The sequence below is a fragment of the Scyliorhinus canicula genome, chromosome 16 (genome assembly GCF_902713615.1).
Source record: "Scyliorhinus canicula chromosome 16, sScyCan1.1, whole genome shotgun sequence".
Taxonomy (NCBI): Eukaryota; Metazoa; Chordata; class Chondrichthyes; order Carcharhiniformes; family Scyliorhinidae; genus Scyliorhinus; species Scyliorhinus canicula.
In genome coordinates this window covers 56773344-56787276 of record NC_052161.1, presented here as the reverse complement: position 1 = coordinate 56787276, position 13933 = coordinate 56773344, and the positions used below count along the sequence as shown (strand labels likewise).

Below are 13933 nucleotides of genomic sequence, written 5' to 3'. Positions count from 1 at the left end.
AGATCTTATGAGGAAAAGCTGAGGGACTTGAGGCTGTTTTCGTTAGAGAGAAGAAGGTTAAGAGGTGACTTAATAGAGGCATACAAGATGATCAGAGGAATTATATAGGGTGGACAGTGAGAGCCTTTTTCCTCAGATGGTGATGGCTAGCACGAAGGGACATAGCTTTAAATTGAGGAGAGATAGATATAGGACAGATGTCAGAGGTAGGTTCTTTACTCCGAGTAGTAGGGGCGTGGAATGCCCTGCAACAGTAGTGGACTCGCCAAATTAAGGGCATTTAAATGGTCATTGGATAAAGGGAATGATAAGGGAATAGGGATGATAAGGGAATAGTGTAGATGGGCTTTAGAGTGATTTCATAGGTCGGCGCAACATCGAGAGCCGAAGGACCTGTACTGCGCTGTAATATTCTCTATATTAAGGATATAAGCACAATAATAGTGCAAAAGCTGTTTTATAAGTACCTACCTATATACCAACTATTAAATGCAAATGTTTCGATATTTTCGGTCTGTTCTGAAGCTCCATGACCTTTAAAAATCGTTCTCGTATTATAGTTGTTTCCATTCTCTTCCTGCCCCTAGTAGTGTACTAAGGCAAACCGTTGTCCATTTCCATAGCTTGTAATTCCCAGAACAGGTCACTCTGTCACTTTCGGCTTATAGCTTGAGGGGCCCACTCCATATGAAGCATAGCTGCCCAGGAGTCTCTCCCACTCCACCAGCCATTGGTGCGTTTGGAAGGATTTGGTCGTTCACGCTCTTGATCTGTTTGACCATGTCATGAACACACTATACTTGGCCATCACGTCCTGGGAGCCTCGAATTACGGAGCTTCTGGCTCCGAGGAAGGGACACTACCAGCACAAGACCATGGTTTTATAAAGGTTCCTTAATATCTTGTGTATCAAGGTTAGAATTTTGTGAGTAGACCAGTGAGGCTGCTTGTTACAAGTTCATTGTTTACTCGTCCTTCTGTTCAGAAGCACCAGCTGCTCCTTTAAGTAACCTTGGTCAACTTCTTTATAAAGCAACTCTTGAATGTTGCGTTCATGAGTTAACTAACGTCTCCCCATGCAGTAGTATGTATAGGAAATCTTAACAAACTTCTCCCTTGACAAATAAACTTGTCAAGAGTTCCTTTAATCTTTTGAGGCACAACTTTAAGAAGATTGTTTTTTAAATTTAACTGACCCGTTTTTTAGCTTTTCTATTTGCCCTGAGAGAATTGAGGCACAATGTGGGACTGGAATCACATGTAGACCAGACAAGGTGAGGAGTGCAGGTTCTGTTCCCTGAAGGATACACAATAACCTGGCATTTTACGTGGTAATTTTTCTGTTGTGCATCCACAAATTGTCATATTTATTAATTGAAACTGCTAATTTACTGTAGTGGTGATTTAAATTCTCCACCCCGGGTTGCTAGTCCAGTACCATCCATTGGACTGCCATACCTTGAAGATTATTATTGCAAAATTAAGCTGGTGATAAAAAGAAACTGGTTAATTTGGCTGAATGCATGAACAGGAGAACTTTTCCAAGTAATAACTCTTGTAACAAAACAGCAACAAGCATGCTACGATATCCTGAGGGGCAGGTGCAATAGTAAGGTTATAATTTTACTACTTTTCAGGCTAGCAGTAGATTAATTCTTAAATAGAACAAGATCTGTCATTTTCTGCATTTGTTACACCTGACTCTTGGACAGGGGCATGGACAGCAGTTATTTGAAGGGGTGGGCGTAGGTTAGGATAAATGGTCGGCACAACATTGTGGGCCGAAGGGCCTGTACTGTGCTGTACTGTTTCTATGTTCTATGTACTAACTGACCCTAAACATAACTCTGCAATGGCCATTGCTGTTGCTAGATATTTCTCAAAAGGTGCGGAGATATTCTTTGTGACTATGAATGGTGATTCATTCCCTCTGGCCTGTTGCTCCAACCGTGTTCCCAAAGGTAGGAGAAAGCAGACCCATGACTCCCTGTTTGTTGGTGGAACAGATTTTTAAGATAATTTGTAGCAGAAACATAAAGGGAAATGTAGGTGGTAAAATCTCCATTGAAGAACAAAAAGTGATTGCATGGAATTCTACACATTACCCACAATGTGGAAGCCAGATGCTATCTTGTCACAACCTGGCAGTAGAACAAACAGTGCAGAAGGAGGCCATTCGGCCCATCGAGTCTGCACTGACCCACTTAAGCCCTCACTTCCACCCTATCCCCGTAACCCAATAACTCCTAACCTTTTTGGTCATTAAGGGCAATTTAGCATGGCCAATCCACCTAACTTGCACATCTTTGGACTGTGGGAGGAAACCGGAGCACCCGGAGGAAACCCAGGCAGACACGGAGAGAATATGCAGACTCCGCACGGACAGTGACCCAGCGGGGAATTGAACCTGGGACCCCGGAGCTGTGAAGCCACGGTGCTATCCACGTGCTGCCCATATCATAAGATCATAAGTTAATTAATTTTAATGTGACAATTAATCATAAGCATGCTATTTTATGCAGGTCCAAGGAATGTCTTTTGTTGCTGCAGTGCTCATCCTTAATTTGGAAGAAGCAGATGCTTTCATAGCTTTTGCAAACCTATTGAACAAACCTTGTCAACTGGCATTTTTCCGTGTGGACCATAGCATGGTAAGGATATTGCAGGGCACATGCTTGAAACCGGTGACAAGATTACATGCTATTTGTACTGCAAGTGGAAGAACTGATGCAACCTCAGATCAACTGTGGAGCTGCTGGCAACTGGTCTATGGCACCAGAATTGATTTTTGATTCCGAGGTGTTGCAGGAAAGAAACGTTGGCTTAAGCTGTAGAACCTTCATAGATGCAACATGCAAATTGGATCAGTTTAAAATGGCATTTTAAGATCAATATATATCCCATTTCTTAAAGCTACACAATTCCTTGCCTATTTCCATATTTTAAAATGTCTTAAAATAGTTAAATGCGCAAGACCAGCAGACGAATCAATTGATAATTCAGAAGAATTTGTTACATATTATTTGTTACATGTTATTTGTAATACAATTATCTGTTAGAAAAACCTGCCCTACTGTGGAACGACAAGATGGTGTGTGCATGTATTGTCATTTTTCTGCTTCCTGTTCCACCCCTGTGGAAGGAAGGATGCCAATCTCTGACTTATAACTCTTCCTGATGTGATTGGGGATGCACAGCATGGGAATACCCATCTACAAGAACACATGGAAAAGCATGCATTGGACATGTCGCCAAAATATTAATGTATTCATCATTTAAAAACATGCTTTATATGATGTGGAAGAAAGGTAAATTGAATTGCAACAGGACATGTAATGAAAAATTACATGAGGAAAAATCTTTGTAAATTAAGGAATATGGCGTCCCTAAAACTCTTAACTATGCAATATAATGTAGTATTAGTTTTTTTAAGTCCCACTTTATTCTTTGTTTATCCTTAAGTTAGCTGTTTTCCATGGCAAAAATGGGTGTGCTGTAATGACCTGTGCTGGAGGGAATCAAAATTGGGTTTTCTTCCATTTTCTTACTATTTCATGATCTCTCTCCTGGAAAGTCTCTCTCCTGGAAAGTATGTGTGAGAACTTCAGGTGAGATCATATTGGATTTGGCTGTAATCCCTCACAGAAACCAAATAGTCTGACATGCACTCATTGTTTAGGTTCTAATGAAAATTGACCAAGTGTGAAAGAGTACCTCAAAGGTGAACTCCTTCATGGGATAGGAAGAGAAAAAAAAATCAAAGGGACACTGCAACAAACATTTGAACTGAATCACATGAAAATGCATACTTTCCCAATGTGAACTCTATTCATTTAATAAATGAATGTGCCACTGGGTGTACACTATGTCATTATTGTGAATGCTCAGGTCAATTCAGTTTTACAATGAAACTAGAATCCAGCATTCTTGTGTCATTGTATGTTTTTGTTTGCTGTACTCTGGCTATAATCACCCCAATCTTAATTTATTTGGAACCAAAAGCCAATACAGATAATGGTTCAAAGCTTGATTGATGTGAACTAATGTTGAATCAAATCATTGAAAAAACCTTTTTAATCATAAAAATGATAACATTGTTGACAGATTTTTGAAAAATATTGTTTGCTTCAGCTGAAATCCTAAAACAAATATTTTTCTCCTCAGATGCTGAAATATTTTGCATCATTTGAAGTGTTTTTTGAAGAAAATCTTCCTAAACTCTTTGCACATTTTACGAATAATAGTTTGACTCCAGATATTTACCTTATAGACTGGTAAGTGCGCTAATCATTTCTTTGTATTTTGAATTTCCGGTAATAATTTTGCAGTTAGGGTGCATGTGTAGTATTTTTGTTGACATTGATATCCAGAGTAAGGGTTTAACCTTTTGAAATAGTTTAGTGAAAGTAATTGCCAAATTCAATTATATTTCTTGCTTGTCCATATATACAATTTATAATGCATAAAATAGACTTCTTCATACCGTACTTGTTAGAATTGTGAACATAGCAACCACTATATTCACTTTGATTGTACTCTTTTAAATTGTAGGATATTTACACTCTATAGTAAGTCACTGCCTCTGGACCTAGCTTGTCGAGTGTGGGATGTCTTTTGCCGGGATGGCGAAGAGTTCCTTTTTCGGACAGCATTGGGCATCCTCAAGTTGTACGAGGACATTTTAGTGCAAATGGACTTTATTCATATAGCTCAATTCCTTACCAAACTGCCTGAAGACATCACATCAGAAAAACTTTTTGCTTGCATCACTACTGTCCAGATGCACAGTAGTAACAAAAAATGGACACAGGTGAGGAAACTAATAGATAAGTTCCACCCTACCACTTGTGCAGAACACATAATTAACGTGGAAAATGTTTGACATCTGAAGGCCTTTGTTTTGCAGCAATATAGTCTTTGATATATATCAACAGTCACTTACAACATAAACTGTAAGAGCAAAGCTCTTGAATAATTAATTGACATGCACTCAAGTTTAAGATATGTTACTAGTTTGAAATATAAACCAGTGTTGTCTAAATTGTGGATCAAACACTGAAGTTTTGATGCTGTAGTGAGATCTACATAATGTGTTGCTTCACTTCTGTGAACATTAATGAGACAGGCAGTCTTTTATGCTATAAATGTCATGATCCCTCTTAAAGTTTTTGTATCTATGTTCTTCAGATTAACGTATGATATTTTGTAATTCCTTGATAAACTCTGCAATCACTTCTATTAATTGGAGAGGGTGAAATTTAATTTGTCACGAGATAAATGAATTGATAATGCAAATAGAAGTAAATGGGTATATGATATATACATTACAGACATGTGGTTGCAAGCTGACCAACGCTGCAAATTGAATATTCAAGGGTATTTGACATTTTGAAAGAATAGGAAGAAAGGAAAAGAGGTGGATTAGCTCTGTATAAAAAAAAAAGGATGAAATCAATACAGTAGTGGAAATTGACCTTGGCTCGGAAGATCAAGATGTGGAATCAGTTTGGGTGAAGATGAGAAACAGCAAGGGAAAGAAGTCACTGGCGAGTGTAGTTTATAGGCCCCCTCACTGATTTCACTACAGGAAAGATTATAAATTAAAAAATAATTGGGGCTTGTAAGCAAGATATTGTAATAATTGGGGGTGATTTTAAACTTCATATAAATAGAGCAACTCAAGTTGAATAAGGTAGCTTTGAGAATGAATTCATGACAGTTTCTTGGAACAGTATGTTGCAGAACATAGAACAGTACAGCACAGAACAATCCCTTCGGCCCTCGATGTTGTGCCGAGCTATGTCCGAAACCGAGATCAAGCTATCCCACTCCGTCATTCTGGTGTGCTCCATGTGCCTATCCAATAACCCATGAAAGTTCCTAAAGTGTCCGACTCCACTATTACACACCCATTCCACGCCCTAACCACTCTGAGTAAAGAACCTACCTCGGACATCCCTCCTATATCTCCCACCCCAAACCTTGTAGTTATGCCCCCTTGTAACAGCTACATCCACCCGAGGAAATAGTCTCTGAATGTCCACTCTATCTATCCCCCTCATCATGTACCATGTACCACCACATCAATCGGTACGGTATAAAAACACAAATCATCTTCTTGTACAAGGACTGGGTAATCTGACGACAGAAATGCCTTGCATGCTCACGTCCCCCGTCTCCCTCACAGGAACATTTCCCCACCACTCCACAGTCCGATCGGTCTCCATTTTGAGATTGAGTCCACGGCGAAACGCAAAGTCTGCCGTTCCTTCATGACTACCCAATCCTGGGGAATGCCGAACACGGAACCGCCCTCGCAGCTTCAGGGAGGCTTATGGATGACCTCGAGGAGAATCTTGCTCAGAGGGGTTGATGAAGAACCCTCCTCAAAGGGGTTTAAAAAAAATGATTCTGATGAATATCCGAACTGTCAAAATTTGTGGCTAAAGGGACAAATTGTATCAGCATCAGAGAAGCCAGCACAGGCGGGAGGGGAAAAATGGCCTTCAGCTGCGCCATAAGGTTTCTCTGCCTACACCCGTTTACCGGGTCCATGGCCCCTTTTCCCTCTGCATATCCAAGGAGTACACCGCTTCCTTACAATTTCTGTCAAAATTCAGCACCTCACACTGATCTCCCTGGGTGTTCATCCACCAATTTACACACCGGTTCTGAAAGTCGATCCAAATATATTGCATCTACCACATCACCCTTATCCATCCCCCCACACACACACTCTGTTGCTTCTTCAGAGAAAGGTAGTTTCGATTGCTTAATGTTTTCCTCAGAAAGCTTGCAGTAACTGGCAGAATGTCAGGGAAATGGTCCGTCCGGGGTCGCCAATTGAGGGAAGAAAATCTGCCGCCTTTACCCAGTCCGGGCCAGGTGTCACAGCAATGTTAACGCCCCCTCTGAACCTTTGTGGGGGGCAGTTGGGGGTGGGCATTCAACGGCGGCCTCGTCAGCGACACTCAGCAGCTCCGCGGGATGATTACTAAAAAGAAACGTACACATCTAGAAGAGTGCCTGGTATCGAGGGTGGTAGGATCCAGGGTCAATCCAGGCTGGGGACTCGCAATATTTGACTGACTGCACCCTACCCGCCAGAGACAGCGGCAGCATGTCCCACCTCTTAAACTCCTCCTCCATTTGCTCCACCAGCCTTGAAGTTAAGCTTATGCAAGGCCCCCCAGCTCCTGGCCACCTGAACCCCCAAGTACGTGAAGCTCCTCTCCGCCCTTTTCAGTGGGAGCCTCCCAATCCCCCCCCTCCTGGTCCCCCGGGTGTATCACAAACAGCTCGCTTTTCCCAAAGTTAAGCTTATACCCTGAGAAATCCCCAAATTCCCGGAGAATCCCCATCACCACCGGCATTCCCCCCCACCAGGTCCGCCACATACAACAGAAGGTCGTCCGCGTAGAGCGACACTCGATGCTCCTCCCCACCCCGGACCAGCCCCCTCCAATTCCCCCGACTCCCTCAGCGCCATAGCCAGGGGTTCAATTGCCAGCGCAAAAAGTAGGGGGGGGACAGGGGACACCCCTGCCTCGTCCCTCGATTTAATCGAAAATACTCCGAGCTCCTCTTATTCGTGGCCACACTCTCCATCGGGGCCTCATACAACAGCCTCACCCAACTGACAAACCCCTCCCCAAACCCAAACCTTTCCAGCACCTCCCACAAGTACCCCCACTCGACCCTATCAAAGGCCTTCTCCGCATCTAGCACCATCACTATCTCCACCTCCCCTTCTACCGCCGGCATCATTATAACGCTCAAGAACCTCCGTATATTAGTGTTCAGCTGCCTCCCCTTCACAAACCCCATTTGATCCTCGTGGATAACCTGCGGACCTGCGGCACACAGTCCTCTACACTCGTGGCTAAGATCTTCGCCAGCAGCTTGGCATCTACATTTAAGAGTGAGATCGGCCTGTATGACCCACACTACAAGGGATCCTTGTCCCGCTTAAGGATCAAGGAGATCAGCGTCCGAGACATCGTCGGGGGCAAAGCCCCCCCCCTCCCTTGCCTCGTTGAAGGTCCTAACCAACAGGGGCCCAGCAGGTCTGCATACGTCTTGTAAAATTCAACCGGGAACCCATCCGGCCCCGGTGCCTTCCCCAACTGCATGTACCCTATCCCTTTGACCAGCTCAAGCTCAACTGGCGCCCCCAGACCCTCCACCCGTCCCTCCTCCACCCTCGGAAATCTCAGCCGGTCCAAAAAGCGCCCCATCCCTCCCCCCTCCTCCTCCGGAGGTTCGGACCAATATAGTCTCTCATAAAAGTCCCTGAAGATCCCATTAATGTCTACCCCCCTCCACACCACATTTCATCCCCGATCTTTAACACCACCAATCTCCCTGGCCGCATCCCGCTTACAGAGCTGATGTGCCAGCACCCTGCTCGCCTTCTCCCCATACTCGTACACCGCCCCCTGAGCTTTTCTCCATTGGGCCTCCGCCTTTCTGGTGGTCAACAAGTCGAACTCAGCCCGAAGGCTGCGCCGCTCCCTCAGCAATCCCTCTTCCGGGCCTCCGCGTACCTCCAGTCCACTCTCACCATCTCCCCCACCAATCTCTCCCTTTCTCTCTGCTCCCCTCTCTCCCTGTGGGCCCGAATGGAGATCAACTCCCCCCGAACCACCGCCTTCAGCGCCTCCCAGTCCGTCCCCACTCGGACCTCCCCATTATCGTTGGCCTCTAGGTACCTCTCGATACATCCTCGAACCCACCCCCTCACCCCCTCGTCCGCCAGCAGCCCCACCTCCAAGCACCACAATGGGCGCTGGTCCCTCTCTCCCAGCTCGAGATCCTCCCAATGCGGAGCATGGTCCGAAATGGCTATCGCCGAGTACTCGGCGTCTACTACCCTCGCAATCAGCGCCCTACTCGAAACGAAAAAATCGATCCGGAGTAGGCCTTATGCACATGGGAGAAGTATGAAAATTCCCTGGCCCTTGGCCTCGCGAACCTCCATGGATCCACCCCTCCCATCTGGTCCATAAACCCCGATTCAGTGGCGGATCCAGCACTGTGCTGAAATCCACCCCCATTATCAGGCCCCCCGACTCCAAATCTGGAATTCGGCCCAACGTGTGCCGCATGAAACCTGCATCATCCCAATTCGGGGCGTATACATTGACCAGCACCACCCGCTCCCCTTGTAGCTTGCGCTCACCATCACGTACCTCCCGCCGCTGTCTGCCACCACACTCGATGCCTCAAACGACACCCTCTTCCCCACCAGGATCGCCACCCCCTGGTTTTTTGCATCCAGCCCCGAATTAAACACTTGTCCCACCCACCTCAACCTAACCTGATCCGCCACCTTCAGGTGCAACTCCTGAAGCATAGCCACGTCCGCCTTCAGCCCCCTCAGGTGCATGAACACGCGGGACCGTTTGACCGGCCCATTCAGTTCCCTCATTCCAGGTGATCAGCCGAATTGGAGGGCCACCTGCCCCCCTCCCCCGTCGACTAGCCATCACCCTTCCGTAATCCGCCATGTGCCCGCGCCCCCCGCTCAGCCCGTTCCCCACAGCGACAGACCCCTATCCTGACCCCCTCTGCAAGCTCCACCTCCTTCTTGGCCATTTCAGCAGCAACCCGGTAACCCCCCCCCCCCCAAGCTAGGGCCCCCCCCTAGCTGCGTAACTCCAGTCATTGTACTTCCGTAAGTCAGCCGATTCCTGCTGACCCTGGCTGCTCTCGCCACCCCAATTACCCTCCCCAGTGTCTCACACCCATTCCCCCAATGCTGACCCCGCCCCCTGCTTCTCCAGCGCGGGAGAAAAGCCCGCGCCCCCATTCCAAGCCCTGCCCCCGACCCAAAACTCGGGAAGACAGGCACATGACCCAACAGGGCCGCGAACCACACCCAAACCCGCAACCAGTGAAATAATAAAAATCCCAACATGATATGATAAAACACCCAAGTAAACAGATAACAGTCCCGAAAAGCAGAAAAGAAAAAACAGAACAACAAAAAAACATCGTCCAATAGAACCAAAAAAAAGCGAAAGGATATCAAGGAGGACAAAGCCACCGGGCTGCGTACACCGTTCCCCAGCCCCCAGTTCAAGTCCAGCTTCTCTGCCTGGACAAAAGTCCAGGCCTCCTCCGGGGAGTTGAAATAAAGTTGGCGGTCTTTATAGGTGACCCACAGGCGTGCCGGCTGCAACAGGCCAAACTTGACCCCCTTGTGGAGCACTGCCTACGCCCGGTTAAACCCAGCCCTTCTCTTCGCCACCTCCGCACTCCAGTCCTGGTAGATCCTGATCTCCGTATTCTCCCACTTGCTACTCCTCTCCCTCTTCGCCCAACGAAGCACACACTCTCAATCAACCAAGCGTTGAAAGCAGGCCAGCACCGCCCTGGGCGGCCCGTTCGGCCTGGGCTTCCGCAGCAGCACCCGATGGGCACCCTCCAGCTCCAGGGGTCCCCGGAACGACCCCGCGCCCATCAGCGAGTTCAGCATCAGGACCACGTAGGCCCCGAAATCCGAACCTTCCAGCCCCTCCGGGAGGCCCAAAATCCGCAGATTCTTCCGGCGGGAGCGATTCTCCATCTCCTCCATCCTTGCCAACCATTTCTTGTGAAGCGCCACGTGCGACTCCACCTTCACCGCCGGGCCCAGGAGTTCGTCCTCGTTCTCCGAAGCCTTCTGCTGCAGCTCCCGAATCTCCGCAGTCTGAGTCGCCCCGAGCCTGTCCAGCGATACCCTCAACGGCTCCAGGATCTCAGCCTTTAGTTCCTGGAAAGAGCGCAGCAGCAGCTCCTGCTGCTCCCTTTCCCACTGCTGCCACGCTGCCGGTTCCCCGCCCGCCGCCATCTTGTCCTTTCTGCCTCTCACCGTCTTCTGCTGCAAAGTTGATTTTCTGGTCGCTCCACTTCTAGTCCAGCCCATCCACCGGCCGCCAAGCACAGAGGCTGCGTTCCCACCTGGGGAAAAGTCAAAACAGCGCCGTTGCGGGCCCTTAAAATCCAAAATTAAAAGCCCGAAAGTCCAAAAATAGCGGGAGCCACCGAACGTGCGGCTTAGCACTGCATCGCCGCAACCGGAAGTCCAACCCCACAACCTTTTTGGACACTAAGGGCAATTTAGCATGGCCAATCCACCAACCCTCACCCCTATGGACGATGAGAGGCAACCGGAGGAAACCTACGCGCACGGGGAGGACATGCAGACTCCTTAATGACCTCTTTCTCTCTCTCTTTCAATCCCCCACCTGCCCCGGATGTCTTTTTATTCCAGGCCCACCTCCTAATGCGCATAAGCCCAGCTACTTAGGCCTCACCTACCGCTAGTCTGTGCGGTCAGGAGAGCAAGTGAAACCCAGGGAGGGTGGGCGGGGGAAATGTTGGTATCGTATTTTGGGGGGGCGGGGGAGGAGGGGAAGGTCAGGAGGCGGGTCCTGGGCCGTCCCCTCGGCAGTGTGGACTCGCTAGTGTTTGTGGAACCAACCTGGGAATGGGCAACGATATTGTGCATGGCAGACTCTAGCAAGGTTTTTAGGTTCACTATATTGTTTCTGGTTCCGCTAAGTTCAGGATTTGAGTTCTTTGATACATAATTACAGAAATGTTAATGCTGCACTGCAGCTTCATTCTCCATTTTATTTGAAAGTCAGACTCAATTTTGGATAATTTGTAAATGAAACCTCATTCTTTCCTTTTATAATCTGCAGGTGTTTGCTTCACTGATGAAGGAAAACAAGGAAGCTGAGAAAAATCACTATCCTGCCCTGAAAAGTTAATATTCTTTGAGGACATTTGATCTTTGTGACAGTCAGTGAGCAAGAGTTTGTTAGAATTAATGGTGTAGCAATACTTTATGGAAACTTCTTCAGTGCATCTCCTTAAGGTTGATGGCTGTTGGAGTAAAAGGATTGTGAATATTGTTGGACTGCGAATGACCCAAAGATCTGTGTATGTTATCCCCATTGTTGGGAAGAGTGTTACGGTGCAGTTGATCCTTCGTGGCTTACGTCCAACAAAATGAAGAAATGTTTACACTAGCGTCAGTATTAATGGAAAAATCGAGTCCTGTGCAAAGTAGTTCATTTATTAGTGGATTGAACACTTGATGTGTAAAATTTCCAAGCACTTACAGACCAACCACCTTGTTTCTGGTGCACAAAGTATCCCTGAAGCCAGCTGATTCCCAGAAACTACCTAATGTGGACCAAATGGATTTTGGATTATTTTCCTCCATTATGTGTAGCGTTTTAGTGCTAGTCCTGTTTGGGAAATAGCTGGTTTTTACTTTTTAATGTGGTCATTTTGCTTTCTAAGATTCTGAAGTAAAAGGACAAAGCTGAGAGAGTATCAGAATCAGTGTTGTTCTACTTTACGCAACCACCAGTTCTGTTAGCAACCTGGAGATGTTTGGTTTTGAAATATTCCACAGCATTGTCTTTAGTATTTCCAGGCATTCCTATTTCTTGCACACCTGAGAAGGATCTTTTATATTCAATTACTGAACTGTGGCATTTTCTATTCAACTACTGAACTGTACTACAAGTATTTTTATTGACCTTCATTTCAGTAATTTGCTGCTTTTCTGGTGCTTTCAAAAATGGAAATAGGGATGTTGTATCATATCCAGGCCTCCAGGGGGAGCTGCCAAACAGAATGGTAGAATGTCAAAGTTAAACTTCCAAATATTGTTAAACAGTTAAAAGTCAATGTCTCTCAGCTAATGAAGCCTTTGTGATTGTCCTCAGACAGGTGCTGTGGGTTTGACTTCCGTAATTGTGTATGTTTTTATGATGTGCAATACAGAAAACTCCAAAATAGCATAGTGCTTTGCACAAGTCTTGGAATGTAACCATGGTAACATTCAATAACTTTTATTTCAAATCAGGCGATGAAAACTGATGACAGCTACAAACTGTAGCAATGTGTACTTATTACATTGCTCAGGACTGCTGTCTGCTCACAATGGAAAAATAAAGTGAGATTGTTTGTCAGTAATCACAAAAGGGCAGAGGGCTAAATTATCAGGCTTTTTTCGAACCTGACTTGTAATTTCTGCAGTGAATTTGGTGAAACGTTTGTGTAAATTTGAGATTTGTCTTGTGTGCAAATTACAAAGTATACTTTCTTACACTTCTGTTTCTTTTTTATTTGAAAGGATTTGTACTTTATTTTCTTGTATTCTTAGCTAACCAGTTCCTGTATTCCCTGTATTGAAATTATCTTATTGGAATATAAAAATGAATTGTGTAGGAATTTTTACCTTTAGTTTGTTTTGAAGTCTCTATTAAATGAATTGGCATGTTACATAAATAGTGTACTACAAATTGAGTGCGAAATACTTTGAATTATAAGATTTTTTTATTTATATATCCTTTCATTAAGTTGAATGAAATACTTTACCTTGCTTTCTATTGTACAGATTTCATACTGACTACAGATGTAATGTATATGAAAATTAATTGTATATAGAAGGGAAACAGTCCACAGCTAATACCACTAGATACCAGTTTCACATGTAAATAAAGTATGAAGTCAAGTGCCTTCAATTGTGTGCTTTTTCAGTTTTGCATTACTTTCAATCAGGTTATCTTATTTGACCTCCAAAATAGGCATTTTGCATCATGTAGTAAGTGTGCAATTGCACGACAATGTTATAGGGACCCCAGTGCAACAAACGGATCATGCAAAACAATGAAATTAAAGGGAACATTCATTGTCATTCCCTCTTGGAGATATTGCACTGGCATTTCTTCTTGCCTACATCCTTCTCCCTTAACTTTTTTTTGTGTGGGGCTGGTCTATGTTTTCCACAAAATTCAGTTAATGCTATTAAACATCAGTAAAAGTAAGGAAAATTATATTTCTTTAGTGTATCTTCCATCTTTGCAGAGTTTAATAGTGTACTCAATGTCTTATTAAAAACCTGAGGCATTGCACATTTCTTCCATAG

At 45.3% G+C, this 13933-nt stretch overlaps 1 protein-coding gene across 4 annotated transcripts in view; it reads left to right on the top strand.

Annotated features, from left to right (window-relative positions):
- Positions 1-13525, top strand: part of tbc1d12b (TBC1 domain family, member 12b) — a 104267-nt gene extending 90742 nt beyond the window's left edge. For all 4 annotated transcript variants that reach the window (XM_038822408.1, XM_038822406.1, XM_038822407.1 and 1 more), the window contains 4 exons: positions 2523-2651; positions 4165-4274; positions 4552-4810; positions 11691-13525. In XM_038822408.1, the coding sequence (XP_038678336.1) occupies positions 2523-2651; positions 4165-4274; positions 4552-4810; positions 11691-11759 (567 nt within the window). In that variant the 3' untranslated portion in view covers positions 11760-13525. The remainder of the gene's footprint in view (positions 1-2522; positions 2652-4164; positions 4275-4551; positions 4811-11690) is intronic.
- The last annotated feature ends 408 nt before the right edge of the window (positions 13526-13933 follow it).